Below are 23,147 nucleotides of genomic sequence, written 5' to 3' on the forward strand. Positions count from 1 at the left end.
CAGATTCCAATAAACAGAAATTCTTGCCAAAAATAAACAACAACAACAGAAAAAAAAACAGTAGCAGCAGTATCTAGACTTTGTAAATATTTGATGATGCTGACTATGAGGTCTGTCTAAAGAAAAGAGAATGTTATTAATGGGTAAAAACAAAACAAATTTATTTCACAGAGTCTCACTTTGTCACCCTCAGTAGAGTTCCAGGGCATCATAGCTCATAGTAACCTCAATCTCTTGGGCTCAAGCAATCTTCTTGCCTCAGCCTCCTGAGAAGGTTGGACTACAGGCCCCGGCCACAATGCCCAGCTATTTTTAGACACAGGAGTTTCACTCTTCCTCAGGCTGGTCTTGAACTCCTGAGCTCAAGCAATCCACCTATCTAGGCCTCCCAATTACAGGCATCAGCCACCATGCCCAGCCTAAAAAAAAATGGTTTTAAGTTATATTTTTTGAAGAGGTAAAAGGTGAGCCCTGGAAGAATAAAAATTACAATTTTAATACAATCTTTCCATTTCTTAAAATGTGTACACACATTTTTAGGACTATCTGTATACAACCATGTAAAATTCAGTCCAAGAATTTTTTTTTTTTGAGACAGAGTATCAAGCTGTCACCCTGGGTAGAGTGCCATGACATCATAGCTCACAGCAACCTCCAACTCAGGTTCAAGTGACCCTCTTGCCTCAGTTTTTCTACTTTTTAGTAGAGAGAGGGAGGTCCTGCTTTTGCTCAGGTTGGTCTCATACTCATGAGCTCAAGCAATCCACCCATCTTCGCCTCCCAGAGTGCTAGAATTAAAGGCGTGAGCCACCACGCCCAGCCAGCCCAAGATGATCTTTGAAAGTAATACAAGGGCCTGGATTGAGTTGATAGTTCTGTATTAAAAATTAGGTAAAACAAATATAGGAAAACAAAAACAAAGTGCAAGCCACCATTTATTACCATGAATCCAATATGTATTTTTTATCTTCCAGAAAATTTTAAGCCCACTGTGAAACACCATTTCCATATAATGAATGAATCAGGACAAAATTACTACAGATTTACATATCAGACTAAACCTACTAAGACTGAGAAAAAAATAAAACCTTTGAGGTTTATTTCCCTTTTTAATTGCTAAATTAATAATATACACGGTTTTTTGGTTTTGTTTTAAGTAAAAGAAATAGTGCCGAAGGCTCAGAGCCTGTAGCTCAATGGCTAGGGCACTGCCCACATATACCGGAACTGTCGGGTTCGAACCTGAGGGCGACATAGTGAGACTCTATTTCAAAAAAAAATTAAAAAAAAAAAAAAAGAAATAGGGGGCGGCGCCTGTGGCTCAGTGGGTGGGGCGCCGGCCCCATATACCGAGGGTGACCGGTTCGAACCCGACCTCGGCCAAAGTGCAACAACAACAACAAAAAAATAGCCGGGTGTTGTGGCAGGCGCCTGTAGTCCCAGCTACTTGGGAGGCTGAGGCAAGAGAATGGCCTAAGCCCAGGAGTTGGAGGTTGACATGGGTTGTGTGATGCCACGGCACTCTACCAAGGGCAATGGGGTGAGACTCTGTCTCTACAAAAAAAAAAAAAGAAATAGGGGCCAATTGAACCCTCAAATCTCACCCTATTCCTAGTGCTAAAACCATTAATAATCCAAAATACATTCTTCCGAACTTTCCTCTATGTTTACAAATGTTTATTTTATAATTAAATGCAACAATACAATAATTATGCAATGGCTTTTTTCTCTCCAGTTAACACATACAAAATCTTTGCAAGTCAAGACACCTACCTCCTTAATTCTTCTATATAGGGAATTAGTAGTTCATAATGTAGGCATTGACTACATTCTTTTTAACCATTAACTTTTAAAAAGTTAACTTTTTTTTTTTGGAGGGACACCCTCACTTTGTTACCCTCAGTAGAGTACCATAGCATCATAGCTCATAACAACCTGAAACTCTTTGGCTCAAGTGATCCTCTTGCCTCACCCTCCTGAGTAGCTGGGACTACCAGTACCTGAAACAACACTCTATTTTTAGTAGAGACAGGGTCTCCAACTCCTGAGCTCAAGCAATTTGCCAGCCTGGGCCTCCCAAAGCGCTAGGCTTACAGGTGGGAGCCACTGTGCCTAGCTAAAAGTTAACTCCTTAATAAAGTTTATTATCTACTATTTTGAGAGCAAAGTATGTATGCATAAAACATAAAATAAAAAACATAAATTTCATAATATAAATATAAATTTCAGAAAAGACAAATAATGTACATTTTAACAGAAGGCAGTTATACAATATCAAAAATAAATAGTACTGACATTCCACAGGAAGTTCCAAAGACAAAAATTGTATCCACTATGACCATCTGTAAAACATGGCATTTGAAAAGCACAAGAGGGGGGTGCCCTGGACTCAGTGGTTAGGGCGCTGGCCACATGCTCCAGGGCCAGTTAAGTTGGAACCCAGCCCAGGCCTGCTACACATACACACGCACAAAAAAAGGAAGGCTTTGTGGCAGGCACAGTTACTGTGGGAGGCTGAGGCAAGAAAATCACTGGAGTCCAAGAGTTGGAGGTAGTTGTGAGCAATGATGCCACAGCACTCTAACCAAGGTAATAAAGTGAGACTCTGTCTCAATTAAAAAAAAAAAGAAAAATGAAAAGCACAGGAGTTATTTTCCTGTGTTACATTCCCATATAAATGAAAAAGAAATAATTTCTCAAAATAATGTGATAATAATGTACAACTGCAATAACACCTGGGCAACCCTATTAATATTCCATGATTTCTACATAAGTATTTTGTGTGGAATTATTGTAAATAGCAATATCTGTAACTACCTGGCAATGGCTAACTATGGCTAAGTTAAAAGAGGAAATACATATATTAACAATGTTTAACACATAGGTAATTATAATTACAAGTCTTTTACCCTGTAATTTTAGAAGTTTTATATGATACACATTTATTAGTTCATTAAATGACTTTACTTTTCTATTGTTATTAAATTAGACATTCCAAAGATGACATTGGATGTTAAATACTTACACAAATACTAAACATGGTTTTGTTTGTTGTTTGGGGTGGCAGTGTTGAGACAGAATCCTGCTCTATTATCCTGGTTTGAGTGCAGTGGCATCACTGTAGCTCACTGCAACCTCAAAGTCCTGGGCTCAAGTGATCCTACTGCCTCAGCCTCCTGAGGAGCTGGGACTACAACCATGCACCATGACATCTGACTGTTGCATTAAATTAGCTGACATCTAATTTTTGTATGTTTAGTAAAGACAGGGGTCTCAAAATAATTATGCTCAGTAGAAAAAAATAAGTGCAAACTTCATGATTCCATTTATACAGAAATCTAAAAAATATAAATAAATCAAGGCCGTGGCTCACACCTACAATACTAGCACTCTGGGAGGAGAAGGAGAGTGGATTGCCTGAGCTCATGAGTTAAGAGAAGTGAGCCAGAGTGAGACCCCCATCTCTAAAAATAGCTGTAATTAGCCAGGCATTGTGGCAGGCACCTGTAGTTCCAGCTACTCGGGAAGCTGAGGCAAGAGAATCACCTAAGCCCAGGAGTTGAAGGTTGCTGTGAGCTGTGTGACGCCATGGCACTCTACCAAAGGCGATGAAGTAAGACAGAGTCAAAAATAAATAAATAGATAAATAATAAATAAAATAAAATAAATAAATAAAAAATAAAAATAGCTGTGCATAGTGGTGGGTGCCTGTAGTCCCAGCTACTTGGGAGGCTAAGGCAAGAGAATCACCCAAGCCCAAGAGTTTGAGATTGCTCTGAGTTATGATGTCACAGCACTCTAATAAGGGCGACAAAGTAAGACTGTTTCAGGGGAGGAAAAAAAAAAAAAAAAATATATATACACACACACACACACGTGTGTGTGTATATATATATATACACACACACACACACGTGTGTGTATATATACACATATGTGTGTGTATATACATATGTGTGTGTGTGTGTGTGTGTCTGTATAAATAACGTCAGAAAGCAGATCAATGATGGGAAAAGGCAAAAAGGAAGGATTAGAAAGAGGCATAAGGAAATTTTTTAAAGTGAATCATAGGGAAATTTCCTTGATCGTAGTTAAGTATTATAGGGGAAGGCCAGGCATGGTAGCTCACACGTATAATCTTGGCACTCTGGGAAGCTGAAACAGGTGGATTGCTTGAGATCAAGAATTCGAAACCAGCCTGAGCAAGAGTGAGACCCTATTTCTAAAAATAGCCAGGCATTAGCTTGGCACCTATAGCTCAGCGAATGGGGCTCTGGCCACATACACCCGAGGCTGGTGGGTTTGAACCCGGTCCGGCCCTACCAAATAAGGACAACTATAACAACAACAATAAAATTAGCCGGGCAATGTGGCAGGCGCCTATAGTCCCAGCTACTTGTGAGGCTGAGGCAAGAGAATCGCTTAAGCCCAAGAGTACGAGGTTGCTGTGAGGTAAGACACCATGGCACTCTACTAGGAGTGACAAAGTGAGACTCTGGCAGTGCCTGTGTCTCAGTGAGTAGGGCGCCGGCCCCATATGCCGAGGGTGGCGGGTTCAAACCCAGCCCCGGCCAAACTGCAACAAAAAAATAGCAGGGTGTTGTGGCGGGCACCTGTAGTCCCAGCTGCTCGGGATGCTGAGGCAGGAGAATCGCGGAAGCCCAAGAGTTAGAGGTTGCTGTGAGCTGTGTGATGCCACGGCATCTACTGAGGGTGGTACAGTGAGACTCTGTCTCTACAAAAAAAAAAAAAAAAAAACAGCCGGGTGTTGTGGAGGGCACCTGTAGTCACACCTGCTTGGGAGGCTGAGGCAAGAGAATCGCGTAAGCCCAAGAGTTAGAGGTTGCTGTGAGCCATGTGAAGTCATGGCACTCTACCCGAGGGCGGTACAGTGAGACTCTGTCTTTACAAAAAAAAAAAAACCTTTAAGAAACTAGACAGAGAAGGAGCATACCCCAACACAATAAAGTACATTATATGACAAATCCACACCTTATGTTAAACGGAAAAAAGCTGACAGCTTTTGCTCTAAAACTGGACCAAGAAAAGGATAACAACTCTCATCACCTTTACTCAACACTGTACCGGAAGTCCTAGCCAGAGCAATTAGACAAAAGACAGAAATAAAGAGCATATTCTGGAATGCTCTTCTTCTGGAAGCTACAGCATTAAAAACACTAAATAAATAAATAGAGCATAGAAACTGGAAAAGACAAAGTCAAACTGTTCCTCTTTTCATGCAACATAATCTTATCAAGAGAAATCCTAAAAGCTTTACCAAAAGTCTTAGATTTCCTAAGTTCAGAAAAATCACAGGATATAAAGTTAACATACACAAAGCAATAATGCTTCTTCTGTACACCAACATCGAACTAGAGAAGAAAGAAATTTTTAAAAAGCAATTCCATTTACAACATCTACAAAAGACTAAATAAAATGCCTAGGAATAAATTACCTGGGAAGTGAGAGATCTCTACTAGAAGAACAAAACACTAATGAAAGCAATTGAAAAATAACCAAAAATATGAAAAACATTCCATGTTCATGGATTGAAAGAAGTAATATTGGGTGGCGCCTGTGGCTCAAAGGAGTAGGCCACCGGCCCCATATGCCAGAGGTGGTGGGTTCAAACCCAGCCCTGGCCAAAAACTGCAAAAAATAAAAAAATAAAAATAACAGTATCTCTTTAAAAAAAAAAAAAAGAAGAAGTAATATCATGAAAATGACTACACTACCAAAAGCCCTGTACCGGTTTCTTAGGAGTAACTGGATATTGTAAAAAGATTCATTAGTACATACCTAGAAATTACTAACAAAGCTTATTTGTCTGTTTACTGAAATGTTTACATGATAACTAACTTTTCCTATAGATATAAAAGCACCTAACTTTAAATTTGGAGTTGGATACGGTGCTGCACATCTATAATCTCAACTACTCAGGAGACGGAGGTGGCAGAAGGATTAACTAAGCCCAGGAGTTTGGGCAACACACGGAAATCACTCCAGCTCTAAAACATTTTATTTTTAATTCTTAAAACATTGGCAGTCATTTTTATGCTTAATACGCTTTAAAGCAGTTCTCTTGGCCAGGCAGAGTGGCTTATGCCTGTAATCCCTACACTGTGGGAGACCAAAGTGGGAGGATCATTTGAGCCCAGGAATTAAAGGCTTTCGTGAGCTATGATGGCACCACTGCACTCATATTCTGGGCAACAGAGTGAGACCCTGTCTCTAAAAAACAAAACCAAAAAAAGTTAAGGAAAAAAAGCTATTTGATTTTTTACATTTCCAAAGACATTTCCTTGTTTACTTTTTCTTTTTGTTTTTTTTTCTTGAGACAGAGTCTTACTATGTCACCGTCACTAGAGTGCCATGATGTCACAGCTCACAGCAACCTCAAACTCTTGGGCTTAAGTGATTCTCTTGCCTCAGTCTCCCAAATAGCTGGTATTACAGGAGCCCACCACAATCCCAGCTATTTTTGTTATTGTTGTAGTTGTCATTGTTGTTGTTTTTTTTTTTTTAGTTGTTCTTGTTGTTTCGCATCACAGGCCCAGGATGGGTTTGAACCTGCCAGCCTCAGTGTATGTGGCCAGCACCATAATCACTGTGCTACAGGTGCCGAGCCATTATTCCTTTTTCTTAAACAGCTTTTCACATACCATGAAGTTTTCACTTATTTATTATAACATATACAAGTCAATGGTTTTTTTTTTTTCCAGACATTTCTGGCAAGCAGAAAAATCAAAACTGTAATCCTGATCAAAATACCAAAATCATTCTTCACAGAAATCAAAAGAAATCCTAAGATTCACATGGAGCCACAGAAGACACCAAATAACCAAAGCAATACTAAGCAAAGAGAAATGAAGTTAGAGGCATCAAACTATTTGACTTTAAAATCTTCTACAAAACTATAGTAACGAAAACAACATGGTACCGGCATAAGAACAGAAGCAAAGTCCAACAGAAGAGAACAGAGAGCCAAGAAATAAAATCATTTATTTACAGCCAAGTCATTTTTTACAAAGGCATCAAGAACAGGCACTGTTGAAAGGACAGTTTCTTCAACAAATGATGCTGGAAAAAACAGACATCCAAATGCAGAAAAGTGAAACTAGGCTTCTATCTCTCACCATTTACAAAAATCAAATCAAAATGAGCTATGCATAGTAAGTAGCTTATGCCTATAATTCCAGGACTTTGAAAAGTCAAGGTAAGAGGACTCTGTAAGGCCCAAAGTTTAAGACCAGCCTGACCAACAGAGCCAGATCCCATCTCTTAAAAAAAAAAAATTAGGGCCAGGCATAGTGACTCGCACCTGTAATTCCAGCACTCTGGGAGGCTGAGGCAGGTTGATTGCCTGAACTCAGGAATTTGAGACCAGCCTGAGCAAGAGTGAGACCCTGTCTCTAATAAAAATAAACAAACCAAGCCAGATGTTGTTTTGGGTACCTGTACGACCACCTACTTGGGAGTCTGAAGAAAGAGGATCACTTGAGCCCAAGAGTTTGAGATTTATCCAGGGCAACAGAGTAAGACTAACTCCCAAAAATAAAAGTTTTTCTTAATTAGCCATGCAGGGCAGCATGAACTCGTAATTCCAATTACTTGAGGGTCTAAGCCAAAGCATCACTTGTGTCCAGTATTTCAAGTAGGTTTTAGTGAGCTATGGTTATACCATTCCACTCTAGCCTAGGCAACAGAGTAAGACTCTGTCTCTTACAAAGAAATAATAAAATGAGTAAAGACTTAAACATAAAAAACCCAAACCATGAAACTACTAGAAGAAAACACTGGGGAACAACTTCAGAGCCTGGGTATGGACAAAGTTATTTTGGATAAAACCAAAAAAGCATAGAAACAAAAAACAAAAATAGATGAGATTACATTAAGCTAAAAAAAATTTATATACAGCAAAGGAAACAACAGAGAGAAAAGACAACCTAGTGCTTGTAGCTCAGTGCTTAGGGCACCAGCCACATACACTGAGGCAGGCAGGTTCGAGCCTGCCCCAGACCTGCTAAACAACAATGACAACTGCAACAAAAAATAGCCAGGCAGACTGAGCCTGCAATCCCAGCTACTTGGGAGGCTGAGGCAAGAACATCGCTTAAGCCCAAGAGCCAGATGGAGGTTGCTGTGAGCTGTGACGACGCCACAGCACTTTACCAAGGGCAACACAGTGAGACTCTGTTTCAAAAAAAGAAAAAAAGAAAGAAAGAAAAGACAACATACAAAATGGGTGAAAATATTTGCAAAGTATTCACCCAAGAAGGGTTAATAACCAGAATATATAAAAAATACAACCCAATAGCAAAATAAATAATTTAAAAATGGGCAAAATGACCTTAACAGACATTTCTCAAAAGAAAACCTACAAATGGCCACAAAAATATGCTCAACATCATTAAGCATCAGGAAAATGTAAATCAAAATGACAATATCATCATCTTATTCCAATTAAAATGGTTATTAAAAAAAAAACAGTTCAGGCAAGATGGCTCACACCTGTAATCCTAGGATTCTGGGAAGATAAGGGAGGAAGACTGCTTGAGGCCAGGAAGTTCAAGACCAACCTGAGCAAGACCCACAGTTCATCTATAAAAGAATAGCTGGGCATGGTGGTGTGTACATATAGTCCCAGCTACTGGGAAGCTAAGGGAGGAGAACTGCTTGAACCCAAGAGCTAGGACAAGGTGCCTACACTCCAGCCTGTGTAATACAGTAAGACTCTTGTCTCCTCAAAAAAAATGAAAGAAACAAAAAAAACAGGCACAGTGGCTCACGCCTATATTCCCAGCACTCTGGGAGGCCAAAGGGAGTGGACTGCTTAAACTCATGAGTTCAACACCAGCCTGAGCAAGAGCGAGACCCCATCTCAAAAAAGCAGCTGGGTGTTGTGGTAGGTACCTGTAGTCCCAGCTACTTGGGAGACTGAGGCAAGAGGATGGCCTAAAGCCAAGAGTTTGAGATTGCTATGAGCTATGATGCCTGGCATTCTACCAGAGGCAAGAAAGTGAGGCAGGCGGGAGGAAGAGAAGAAGGAAGGCAGCCAGGCACACACGCACACACGCATGCACGCACTTACAAAGTATACATGGAAAGGAAAACACTAGTATTCCGCTCATGGAAATGTAAATTATGGTAGCCACTATGAAAAACAGTATGGCAACCAGGTGGGGTGGCTCACACCTGTAATCCCAGCACTTTGGGAGGCCAAGGTGAGTGGGTTACTTGAGTGGTCTCCACTAAAAATGGAACTGGGCATTATGGTGGGCACCAGTAGTCCTAGCTACTCAGGAAACTTAAACAAGAAAATCACTTGAGTCCAAGAGTTTGAGGTTGTTGTGAGCTATGACACCACAGTACTCTACCCAGGGCAACAGAGTGAGACGCTGTGTCAAAAAAATAATAATAGGGTGGCGCCTGTGGCTCAGTCGGTAAGGGGCCGGCCCCATATACCAAGGGTGGCGGGTTCAAATCCGGCCCCGGCCAAACTGCAACCAAAAAATAGCCGGGCGTTGTGGCGGGCGCCTGTAGTCCCAGCTGCTCGGGAGGCTGAGGCAAGAGAATCGCCTAAGCCCAGGAGTTGGAGGTTGCTGTGAGCTGTGTGAGGCCACGGCACTCTACCGAGGGCCATAAAGTGAGACTCTGTCTCTACAAAAAAAAAAGTATATAATAATAATAATAATAATAAAATAAAAGAAGAAAAGAAAAATAGTATGGTGGTTCCTAAACATACTAAATCATCTAACATATGATCCATAACTCCCACTGATGGATATTTAGGCAAAAGAAAGGAAATCATTATATCAAAGAATAAGAGACAGCTGCACGCCCATGTTTACTGCAGCACTATTCAAATAGCCAAGATAGGAAAGAAGTGCCCATAACCAATGAATAGATAATGAAAATGCGGTACCTAAATACAATGAAATACTATTCAACAGTAAAAAGAATGAAACACTGTCTTTTACAGTAAGAGAGCCAACTGCAAGTCATTGTGTTAAGTGAATTAAACTAGGGTAGGCATAGAAAGTTAAATGTTTCTATTCTCATTCATATGTGGGAGTTAAAAAAGAAAAACACAGATTGTAAAGTAGAATAATAAGTCACCAGAGGCTGGGAACCAAGAATAGAGAGGGGCAGACACAGGAAGAGAGGCTGGCTACTAGGTACAAAAATACAGTTAGAAGGAATAAATTCTAAGTGTTCAACAGCAAAGCAGGGTGACTATAACTAACAATAATTTATTGCATCTTTCCACAATAGCTAGAAAATCTGAAATGTTCTCAATACAAAGAAATGACAAATGTTTGAAGCGATAAACATCCTAATTACCTTAATTTGATCATCACGCATTGAATGCATGTATCAAAAGAAAAGCTAAGAAATAAAAATATGTAAAATGGTCCTAAGAAAAAGTATAGGTCAAAAAATTAGTTCAACTGGCTCAGCGCCCACAGCGCAGTGGTTAGGGTGCTGACCACATACACGGAGGATGGCAGGTTCAAACCTGGCCGAGGCCTGCTAACAACTACAAAAAGAACAACAAAAAATAGTCGGGCATTAAGTCAGGCGCCTCTACTCCTAGAGCCTAGTAGCCTGTAGTCCCAGCTACTTGAGAGGAAAGGCAAAAGAATCGTTTAAGCCCAAGAGCCAAGAGTTTGAGGTTGCTATGAGGTGTGACACCTGAGCACTCTACAAAGGGCGACATAGTGAGACTCTACCTCAAAAAAAAAAAAAAAAAAAACTATATATATATATAGTTCAACTGATATACTACTGTAAAGAAACAGTGGGTCTGGCACAGTCACTCAAGCCTGTAATCCTAGCACTCTGGGAGGCCAAAATGGGTGGATTACTTGAGCTCAAGAGTTTAAAGACCTGCCTGAGCAAGAGCAAGACCCCATCTCTAAAAATAGCTGGATGCTGTGGCAGGCTCCAACAGTCTCAGCTACTCAGGAGGCTGAGGCAAGAGAAGCGCTTGAGCCCAAGAGTTTGAGATTGCTGTGAGCTATGATGACATAGCACTCAATCAGTAAACAGAATGAGACTGTCTCAAAAAGAAAACAAACAAATAAAAAAAAAAACGGCAGAATGTTATTCAGTGCTAGATGATAGGATAATTAAGTGGATTTATATCTGGCTGGACACTACTGCCTAAGGAATAGTGATCAACTCTGGAGAGGTGTCTCCACTGATATCTTGGCCTAATTAATACTTAACAGTGACTTAGATGAAGACCTGAAAGTATGATTTTCTTATTACATAAAGATATAGAGTAACAGAATCAAGCAAGATTTTATAAATAAAGTATAAACTGGCTAAAAATGATCATGATACTTAACAGTATTAAAGAGCAATTTATATATTAGGAAGTATATAAATAAATCTATCTTAACATAATGTTTCTTGCACATCCACTTCTTACATGATGGGGAAAGGGCCTGTTCACCTTATTATAACATTTAATTCTATTCAGAATTCTATTAAACTTTTTATCAAAAATCTATCCTATATTATTCAGACAAACATTGCCTATAATAACAAGAGCTCAAGTGCAAAAGCAGACACACAATATAACAAAACATCTGTGAGATACTGACCGTGCTATAGACTGCTGAGACAGTGGGAGTGAAGATTCGATCCTCCAGAGACTGTTGCACAGGTCCTCTCGGAATTCTAGAAGAGTGAGTTAAGGATAAGAGAATTCACAAATGGATTGCTTTAGCAGTAAGAGAAAATTATCACCACAAAATTTTGCCAATGAGCCAAGCTTCTGCATCCAATTTTTTTTTTTTTTTTTTTTTTTTTTTGTAGAGACAGAGTCTCACTGTACCGCCCTCGGGTAGAGTGCCGTGGCGTCACACAGCTCACAGCAACCTCTTAACCCTTGGGCTTAAGAGATTCTCTTGCCTCAGCCTCCCGAGCAGCTGGGACTACAGGCGCCCGCCACAACGCCTGGCTATTTTTTGGTTGCAGTTTGGCCGGGGCTGGGTTTGAACCCGCCACCCTCGGCATATGGGGCTGGCGCCCTACTCACTGAGCCACAGGCGCCGCCCTGCATCCAATTATTTTTGTTTGTTTGTTTTAGTACTGCTATTTAACATTCTAGTGGGTATGTGTCTTCCAGTGTATACTAAAGCTAAAGCTAAACAAGACCCAACAAAGAGCATGCACAGGTTCACTGCATCCAATTATTGAGTGATATACTCTTACTTCTCTACTGACATTTAAAGACGTAGAATTTCAAATATCCTAACATGACTAAACAATCTTACCAAAAGTGATTCCCATGATGAACATTCCATGGAAACTCAAACAAAATTATTCAACATGTCTCCAAACTTTAGGCCCATGATTAGAGCATGGAGAATAAAAGAAAGTATAAGCAGAATATTCAGGAAGACTAATCTATTAAATGGAAAGTGCAGACAAAGGCCCAGCATGTTCTGCTAACTATACAGAAATGGACAATTGTTTCCTTCTTTTTCTATTTCATCTACTACTTTCCCCAATATGTACCCATCGCCCCATTTTTTAAAAAAAAGCTAGTCAGCATAACTGAATTTAAAATATTTCACCATGCTGATAGGAAATTCTGTTAAAAGACTATCATTTTCTTACAAGGGTACATGTGAAGCTTAATAAATGCAGAATATATATGTCTTAACACAATAACTAAGAAAATGCCAGGAAGGCTATGTTAACCAGTGTGATGAAAATGTGTCAAACGATCTATAAAACCAGTGTATGGTGCCCCATGATCGCATTAATGTACACAGCTATGATTTAATAATTAAAAAAAAGACGATCATTTTATTCAGCTTCAAGAAAGAAAAGATTTAAACTCTTCTACCTGGTAAGGTAAAATCTGGAATAGAAAATACTTGTGTACTTGAGACCACTTTAAGAATGACAGCCAACTGTAGTCCCAGCTGCTCGGGAGGCTGAGGCAAGAGAATCGCGTAAGCCCAAGAGTTAAGAGGTTGCTGTGAGCCGTGTGACGCCACGGCACTCTACCCGAGGGCGGTACAGTGAGACTCTGTCTCTACAAAAAAAAAAAAAGAATGACAGCCAAAAGATTGGCACTGAAAGATAAACAGGAGTTACCTATAGATGGTGGGTGTACATAACTACAACTGAGTTACATAATTCAATATGTAACTGCATTATATGTTTTTTCTACAATGGATATAACTTATTTGTGTCATTTAAATGTATTTTCTGAGCCAGGTGTGGTGGCTCATGCCTGTAAGGCTAGCACTTTCAAAGGGAGCTGACAAATGGGTACTGGGTTTCTTTCTGAGGTGATAAAAATGTTCTAAACTTGGCTTGGCACCCGTAGTATACTATAGCACAGTGGTTACAGAGCCAGCCACATACAACAAGGCTGGTAGGTTCAAACCCAGCCTGGGCCAGCTAAACAACAATGACACCTGCAACAAAAAGTAGCTGGGCATTGTGATGGGCACCTATAGTCCCTGCTACTTCGTAGGCTGAGGCAAGAGATCGCTTAAGCCCAGGAGCTGGAGGTTGCTGTGAGCTGTGATGCAACAGCACTCTACCGAGGACAACATAGTGAGACTCTTGTCTCAAAAAAAAAAAAGTTCTAAACTTGACTGTGGTGATGGCTGCCATGTATCTATGAATATCTTAAAAACCACTGTATTATATATAGAGCTTAAATGAGTGAATTTTATGGTATGTATTTTATCCAAATAAAGTTATTTTAAAAATTAACCCTTTCCTAGAAAAGCCTCATAAAAGATAATGACTATGAGCTATACTACTAGACTAGAAAGTGGAGAGACAAGCAAATTCCAGAATGGCGCCTTCAAGTGGTAACAATAAAGCACCCTCTGCTTATTTCTATTTACCTAGAGAGGCCATCTCAATCCCAAGTATAAAATTATCCTGTTATGGTTGATGCATGTTATCTCAAAGGTGCAGAGTTTGAAGCTGTCAAGTGCAGACACATGAAGCATGTAAAATGCTCAAATAAAGTAGAGTACCCTCAGTGACCACACCAAGCAATTACAACTACATTTATCTAAGGAATAATAACTTCACTATGTGGACAAAAACAAAACAAAGGCATTCTCAAACCTAAACACTATAAATGTCTACTCTTGCTTTGAATCTATCACAGAATGTGTCTTTAAAAGATAATCATGACTGGCTCGGCGCCTGCGCCCATAGCTCAGTGAGTGGGGCACCAGCCACATATACCAAGGCTGGTGGCTTTGAACCCGGCCCAGGTCTGCTAAACAACAATGACAACTGCAACCAAAAAATAGCCAGGTGTTGTGGTGGGTGCCTGTAGTCCCAGCTACTCAGGGGCTGAGGCAAGAGAATCCCTTAACCCCAAGAGTTAGAGGTTGCTGTGAGCTGTGACAAAACAGCACTCTACAGAGGGTGACATAGTGAGACTCTGTCTCAAAAACAAAAAAAAGGTATCATGACTCGGCGCCCATAGCACAATGATTAGGATGCCAGCCACATGCACCAACCAGGGCTGGTGGGTTCACACCCAGCCTGGGCCTATTAAACAATGACAACAACAACAACAGCCAAGCATTACAGAGGGCGCCTGTAGTCCCAGCTACTGGGAGGCTGAGGCAAGAAAATCGCTTAAGCCCAAGAGTTTGAGGTTGCTGTGAACGGTGACACCATTGCACTCTACTGAGGGCAACATAGTGACAGTCTCAAAAACAAAAACAAAAAAAAATCAATGTTCTAAAAAATAAAAACAAAAACCAAAGAATTTTTTTTCATTGCTGTTAATCTTTTGCCACTGGAAGTACAAGGAAATAAAAATACTCAATTTTAATACTTATTTTAATTCAGTCTTGTGTGGAGCTGTTAATAAAGACAGGAGAGGAATTTTTTGTTGGTTTGGCACAGCACTCTAGCCGCCCAGGACAACCAAGGGAAACTCTCAAAAAATAAAAATTAAATTAAAATGTAAAAAACTTTTTTAAAAATTGCTATGAAGTCAAATCGTATTCATCCTGTACATAATTAATATCACTACAAATATAAGAATTTACGTTTGTACCTACTCAATTTCATTATGCTAATTCTAATCCTTTTCTTCATGACACCTAATCCTACACTTAATTTTTTCATCTAAGTTTCCCATTAGTCTTTGCAAGGCTAAGAATTTCATCAAAATGTCAAGCATTGGTAGAAAAATACTGAATAGATCAGAATAAAATAAAGCACTGTGATACAATAGACATTCCTCAAATTTTACATCCATGTAATTAACATCACTATGAGCGCAAGTGATCAAACAGCTGAAAACTTCACCTTTATTATATCATTATATTCACTATATCATTGTCCAAAAATATATCACATAAATACTGTGATGAAATCAAACAATTTTTAGTCTATACACACAGAGAGCCAAAGTACGGTACACAGACCTTCAGAGTATAACTGACAAGAAAACAATTTTTCATTACTCTTGAGAGACAGGCCATCTGCTGAAGTTATAACTTGTAAATGAAAAACTTATAATGAAAGGTATAAATTATAAATTAAAAAATACAGTAAAATGTGAGAAGATTTAAGAAATACACAACCAAGCCCAATAAAGATATTAACTGTGAATTCCCAGGGCTAGAATGCAACAATATAAAAGATAGCTTTATGTGGTAAACTGTCTGAACAAAGAAGGTAAACAACAAAAAGGAAATGGTTTTAAGAACGGAGGCATTCCACCCAGCCAAAATGGAATAAACCCACTATAGCCTTTCACTGATTACACTAATTACAACTAAAAACTCTAGACATACAAAAGGTAACACACCTGAGGACTCATTCTGAAAAGTAAACAAAAACAGACGGATTATAGAAAGAAATAAAAAATTGGTGAATGTTGCACATGGGGGGAGACAGATGGGTTTTTGCTGATCTAGTCATTTTAGCCCCTTTTCTCCTCAGGATTTACCTTGAGGACAAGCCCCAGTCATAGAACTACAGCAATACAAGAAGCTAAAATTCCAGTAGAAACACCCTTCTATTTGGCCAGAGGAAAAGTCAATCCAGATTTAGCTACGGTATCTAGAAATAAGTCAAAGTATTTTCTACAGCAAAGAGATTAAAATTTAACAAAAAAACTTCACAAAGTGAAGAATCATGGTTAATTTAGCGACAGTGATAAATGTATTTCAATTTTCTTTCCTATTAAAATACCTTCACTAAGACTCAGTGCCCATAGCTCAGTGGTTAGGACACTGGCCACATACACAGGGACTGATGGGTTTGAACCTGGCCTGGGCCTGCTAAACAACAATGACAACTACAATTAAAAAAAAAAAAAAAAACAGCCACACGTTATGGCGGGCGCCTGTTTAGTCCCAGCTACTTGGGAGACTGGGGTAAGAGAATCACTTAAGCCCAAGAGTTTGAGGTCACTGTGAGCTGTGACTCTACAGCACTCTACCAACAGCAACATAACGAGATTCTGTCTCAAAAAAAAGAATACCTTCACGAATACTTGAGAAGCAAAAAAATTTCTTTGGTTCTCAAGATCCTAACTATAACTCTAATGTCAAGTATAGAATTTCTCATATATAGTCTGGCCCCTAAATAACAGAATTGCCCTGTGTTCAGAAAGGTAAAAAACATAATCTGTACTAGACTCAAACACAGTAAGATAATATCTGTCATGACTCCTTTAAAAAGTTTTCAGAAGACCTCTTGACTCTACACAGCTTCAGAATCAACCATCTTCCCCCCCCCACAACAGTACAACTGTGTACAACACAACAAGTTTCTACCATCACTCAATTTCCAACTTTGCTCTAGGAACAAAGACCACTTTTTTCTTTCTTTCTTTTTTTTTTTTTTTTTTGAGACAAGGTCTCACACTGTTGCCATGGCTAGAGCACAGTGGTATCATCCTAGCTCACTACAATCTCAAACTCTTGGGCTCGAGCAATCCTCCACCACTCTCTCCCAAAGTGGGATTATAAATGTGAGCCATGGCCTGACCCAAACCAGTTACATTCTTATCAACAATCTCCACAGAGGAGAATATAATGATTCTATCCAAAAACCAAAAACAATTTTTCTTAAATTATTTTTAATTCAAGAAAAAATCCCGCCACAACACCCGGCTATTTTTTTGTTGCAGTTTGGCCGAGGCTGGGTTTTAACCCAGCACCCTCGGTATATGGGGCCGGCACCCTACCGACGGAGCCACAGGCACCGCCCCATTTCTTTCAATTTCAAGTGATACACATATAACACTTCCTTACAATCGAACACTGAGAAAGCATAGTAGGATTATTAATTGGCTTAATTTCAATATTGCTATGACTCAGAGAATAGGAAAGCCCAAGGAGAAGACCAGTTGGTGGAGCAGTCAGAACACAATGTTTCTCAATTCAGCAGCTGCCTTATACATATGAGTTGGTTCAGGGTACCCCAAAACAATAGTAACATTACAATAATATCAAGTATCAGAGATCACGTATCACTGTAACAGATTAATCTCCCCATTATCCAGCACTCACAGAGATTGGTAGATTTTGAATCAATCTACCATTTATTAGTTTCCATTTGCTTGAAAGTTACTATCAAAAGAAGCCTAATTAATTCTTTATCCAATACTATACCATATCATATCATAAACTCTGTACTGACTCGGCATTAATATTGAAATATACTGATTAAAAGCAAATTAAGACAAAACTTCACTTAGTGTTAATAGTATTACAGCTTTATAAATATAGTGTACAATTTTAATTAAATGATAGTCACTTTTCAATTTCACTACTAAGTTTTTTAATTTCACATAATACCCATTAAAACTATTACAGAGAATTCAGGGAAGACCTAAAAATGATGCATTTACTGACCATGAGGCATGTAAACGCTAATATGTAGAGGGAGAGCCCAGTCACATGCTGATGGACAGTGGTGGTTGAGTTCTGGGTAAGAGGGAGTTTACTATATTATAAGAATTTCCAAAATGTGACACAGAGACACAAAGTGAGCACAGGTTCTGGGAAAATGGCACCAACAGAAGTGCTTAAGACAGGATTGCTACTTTATTTAAAAAAAAAAAAAAAAAAAAGGCAATTCTGTTAAGTCCACTAAAATTAAGCTCATAGCCAAGCGTTGTAGTCCCAGCTACTTGGGTGGCTGAGACAAGAGAATTGCTTAAGCCCAGGAGTTGGAGGTTGCTGTCAGTTGTAATGCCACAGCACTCTACCCAGGGTGACAGCTTAAGGCTCTGTCTCAAAAAAAAAAAAGAGAGAGAGAGAGACTTAATGTGAAGTGAAATGAGATAATTTATTTAAAGCATTTAACCTAGTGCCAGGTGCATGGTAAGAACACAAGACACCACTACTACTAATAAGACCTTCAAGAGCAACTGCTTTTCCAACATAAAGGTCAAAATGAGGTATAGTTATGAAGAAGAGAAAGAGAGAAAAGGGAAGGGGGGGAGGGAAGGAAAAGGAAAAAGGTACAATACTTTAATAGTGGCTAAACCGGGCGGCACCTGTGGCTCAGTCAGTAAGGCACTGGCCCCACATACCGAGGGTGGCGGGTTCAAACCCAGCCCCGGCCAAACTGCAACCAAAAACTAGCCGGGCGTTGTGGCGGGCGCCTGTAGTCCCAGCTGCTCGGGAGGCTGAGGCAGGAGAATCGCTTAAGCCCAGGAGTTGGAGGTTGCTGTGAGCTGTGTGAGGCCACAGCACTCTACAGAGGGCCATAAAGTGAGACTCTGTCTCTACAAAAAAAAAAAAAAAAATAGTGGCTAAACCAATAACAACTTTAACAGATTTTTTTACCTGAGATTTCAGCTACACATTTATATAACAGCTTATATAACATAATCTAAATCAATTTTCACTATGTAGAATATATTATAGTCCCTTCTTAGAATATGTAACCAAGCTTTAGTAACTAAAATTTAACATGTACTTGTTTTAATACTGAGATTATTAAATAGAACCTTAAAAGGTCACAAATACTGTCCAGTGGTTACTGTATAGTATTAATGTAACTAAAGGCGCTCACTAAGTGTAGCTTAACAAATGACTTATGGGGGGGAATGCATATACAGATAGATTAAACATTTTTAATTACATATATAATTCTCCTACATAAGTATAGGACAAAAGAAACATTATTAACATTAATCTCTTTTGGGGGCGGACAGAGTCTCACTATGTTGCCCTCGGTAGAGTGCTGTGGTGTCACAGCTCACAGCAACCTCAAACTCTTGGGCTCAAGTGATTCTCTTGCCTCAGCCTCCCAAGTAGCTGGGACTACAGGTGCCTGCACACAAGAGCTATTTTTGTTGTTGCTGTAGTTGTCATTGTTATTTGGCAAACCTGGGCTAGAATCGATCCCGCCAGCTCGGATGTATGTGGCTCATACCCTAGCAGTTGAACTACAGGCACTGAGCCTATTTACGTTAATCTTAAGGAGATAAGTCAATTGAACTGAGGCAAAAGGCATTTTAAATTATCCACCTAACTGTGTAAATTCCTCATTTCCTCTTATCAAATAGAACATAAAAATGAAAATTAATGTTTTTATGTTCTATTTGATAAGAGGTAAAAGATCTTTTACTCTGGTAAAAGATGCCTGCATTTGATGAATGATTATCAAGCCACCAACAATGAAGTTAGACCACATATAGCCCACACACAAAAAAAGAAATGTTTACGATAACAGAATAATTTCAACAAAGTCTTGGCTGGGTGTCCACAGCTCAGTGGTTAGGACGACAGCCACATCCTCCAGGGCTGGTGGGTTCGAAGCCAGCCTAGGCCTGCTAAACAAAACAAAAAATAGCCAGGCATTGTGGCAGGTGCCTGTAGTCCCAGATACTAAGAAGGCTAAGGCAAGAGAATCGCTTTAGCCCAAGAGTTTGAGGTTGCTGTGAGCTGTGATGCCACAGCAACTCTACCTAGGGCAACAAGTAAGAGTGGGTGTCAATTAAAAAAAATAAAATAAAAAAGACAAAGCCTTGTCCTATGGCACTTAACTGTATCAAGGCACTTTCTTTATTCAAATAAACCCATAAGGAAAAGCTTTGCCCTGTTCATTATTCTAAGAAACTGAATTTTTCATTTGCAACTGTTTATTTTAAAATAAGGAGGTAAAATTCTCAAAATGATACATTTGCTACTGCAAAGTAAGAACAATGAGACTAGGGGTGGTGAGAGAGAAAGGGATAGTGCAAGGCTAACAAAAGCTCTGCACACCGGCTATGGCTATACTCTGAGAATGAAAGCGCTCTTTGTCTTTCCGGTCAATGGAAGGCCTTTCAATGTCCTAGTATATAGTAAAAAAAAAAAATAAAAAATAAAAAAAGCAGGAGAAGGGGGAGGATAGGGAGTTCTGCCTCTTTAGGGGATATCGCCTCAGCTGCCTGGCTACAGCAAGTACGAAGATCTTGAAAATCTCCAATGGACGCAGAAAAGCTTTCTAAGCATCCACCTACTGGGTCTTTGTCTATTAAAGACCACCAAAAAGAACGCATGCCCTGTTTACACTACATTTCACTTCATTATTAAACAAAATTCCAGGATCACATTTCTATTTCACACTGACCTTTACAATCTAGTTCACTGAAAAAAACTATAGAGGAAATAAAGTCTTCTGGCTTCCTTTTGTATTCCAACAATGATAACCCCATCCCTTTTGCTTGAGGAGACATTAGCAAAGTTAAAATACAGACAGACGTTTCATTTTTATGTTCAGGTGTTTTTCAAAGGCCACATAAGGGGGGTGGCGCCTGTGGCTCAGTGAGTAGGGCGCTGGCCCCATATGCCGAGGGTGGCGGGTTCGAACCCAGCCCCGGCCAAACTGCAACAAAAAAAATAGCCGGGTGTTGTGGCGGGTCCCTGTAGTCCCTGCTGCTCGGGAGGCTGAGGCAAGAGAATCACATAAGCCCAAGAGTTAGAGATTGCTGTGAGCCGTGTGACGTCATGGCACTCTACCAGAGGGCCATACAGTGAGACTCCGTCTCTACAAAAAAAAAAAAAAAAAAAGGCCACATAAGGGGAATCTATGAATGAAGTTAACACTTCAATGCTGTTCAGCATTTCATATATGAACAAGTAACACAGGTTTATAATTGCAGACGTCACATTTTGGCACACTATACCTACTCTTAAAATAGTAAACCCTCAGGAGTGTGGATCATAATTATTTGTGCCTCACTGCCATAACCTAACCAACTAAAATAAAGCTAATATAAGAAGCTGTTAAAGGCTTGGCGCCTGTAGCACAGTGGATATGGCACCAGCCACATGCACCGAGGCTGGCAGGTTCAAGCCCAACCCAAGCCAGCTAAACAACAATGACAACTGCAACAACAACAACAAAAATAGTCAGGCAATGTGGCAGGCACCTGTAGTCCCAGCTACTTAGGAGGCTGAGACAAGAGAATCACTTAAGCCCAAGAGTTTGAGGTTGCTGTGAGCTCTGATGCCACAGCCCTCTACCGAGGGCGACATAATAAGACACTGCCTCAAAAAAATAAATAAATAAAAAGCAGCTGTAAAGAAGCTGTCACAGTTTAACTAAATTTGACTGATAACTCACTGTGTAATTATCTAAGAAGACACAGCTTAAGACATCACTTCCTTTGAAGTTCTAAACGAAGAAAAGGTTCCTTCTCCAGTATTAAGATTAAAAATGGAAGGCTAGGCACAGTGGCTCACACCTATAATCCCAGCACTCTGGGAGGCTGAGGCGGGCAGATCACTGGAGCTCACCAATTTCCAGACCCTGTCTTTAAAAATAGCTAGATGTTGTGGAAGGTGCCTGCAGTCCCAGCTACACAGAAGGCTGAGGCAAGAGAATCGCCTGAGCCCAAGATTTTGAGGTTGCTGTGAGCTATGTGATGCTATGGCACTCTATCAGAGGGGACAAGAAAACAAACAAACAATATATTAAAGGGCGGCGCCTGTGGCTCAAGGAGTAGGGCGCCGGTCCCATATGCCAGAGGTGGCGGGTTCAAACCTAGCCCTGGCCAAAAACAAAACAAAACAAAACAAAAAAAAAAAAAAATATATATATATATATATATATATATATATATATTAAAAAGAGAAATGTTGAGAACCAGACACAGTGGCTTGCCTATAATCCTAACTACTCAAGAGGCTAAGGCAAGGGGATTATTTAAGACCAGGAGTTTAGAGGCTATAGTGGGCTATGATAGAACCAGTGAAAACCCACCACACTCCCGCCTGGGCAACACAGTGAGACCTAAGTATTCAGAAAAACTAAAAAGACAGAAATGTTGAACTGCTTTAAAATATATATATATAAAGTTAATGTGTCAGCTGGGTGTGGGTGACTCAGGCCCGGAGACTTCACATCTTTTGTATTTATCTGGATGGATTTGGAGAATATCCTGCTAAGTAAAGTATCACAAGAAAGGAAAAGCAGGGCAGTGCCTGTGGCTCAAAGGAGTAGGGAGCCGGCCCCATATACCAGAGGTGGTGGGTTCAAACCCAGCCCCGGCCAAAAACTGCAAAAAAAGAGAATAGAAAAGCAAGCATCCAATGTACTCAATACTAATATGATACCACTAGAGGAACAATTACATAACCATGCAAGAGAAAAACAAAATTAAATTCATGTGGAGCAAAGTGAGGAAGGAGGGGTTAATGGGCACAATGCAGGAGTGTATGGTACACCTCCAAGGTCAAAGGCTCAACTACAACTTAGACTTTACCTAACAAATACAAACAATGTAACTAATCATTCTTACCCTTATGTACTTTGAAAGTGAAAAAGAAAAGAATGTCAGCTAACTTTATTTGGCAAATAAAACAAAGATGTAAATGTTATGTGTGGACTCTGAAAACAGGACAAAGAAAACTATACATATAACTATAGCCTATGTATCTATAGATGTCCTGTGCTATTTAACTATAACTGGCTTGGTTTTCTTATTTGAGTATCACTGGATAATTGTTAAAGAAAAAAATTCACATACCCTGTTTCCCCGAAAATAAGACATCCTCCGAAAATAAGACCCACTTACAGGAAAGATAAGACATCCCCTGAAAATAAGACCTAGCACATCTTTGGGAGCACACCTTTATTTTCGGGGAAACAGGGTAGTAAAAAGGATATAAAATAGTATA

The 23,147-nt window shown here is 39.7% G+C and overlaps 1 protein-coding gene across 22 annotated transcripts in view; it reads right to left on the reverse strand.

Moving 5' to 3' along the window:
• The window catches only part of EIF4G3 (eukaryotic translation initiation factor 4 gamma 3), a 353,942-nt gene that overhangs the window by 276,254 nt on the left and 54,541 nt on the right, over positions 1-23,147 (reverse strand). For all 22 annotated transcript variants that reach the window (XR_008377043.1, XM_053577412.1, XM_053577414.1 and 19 more), the window contains one exon: positions 11,613-11,688. Coding sequence is in view for 19 of the 22 variants with exons in the window: in XM_053577409.1 (XP_053433384.1) it covers positions 11,613-11,688 (76 nt within the window). In the remaining 3 variants the exon portion in view is untranslated. The remainder of the gene's footprint in view (positions 1-11,612; positions 11,689-23,147) is intronic.

This window comes from Nycticebus coucang, chromosome 22 (assembly GCF_027406575.1).
Source record: "Nycticebus coucang isolate mNycCou1 chromosome 22, mNycCou1.pri, whole genome shotgun sequence".
Taxonomy (NCBI): domain Eukaryota; kingdom Metazoa; phylum Chordata; class Mammalia; order Primates; family Lorisidae; genus Nycticebus; species Nycticebus coucang.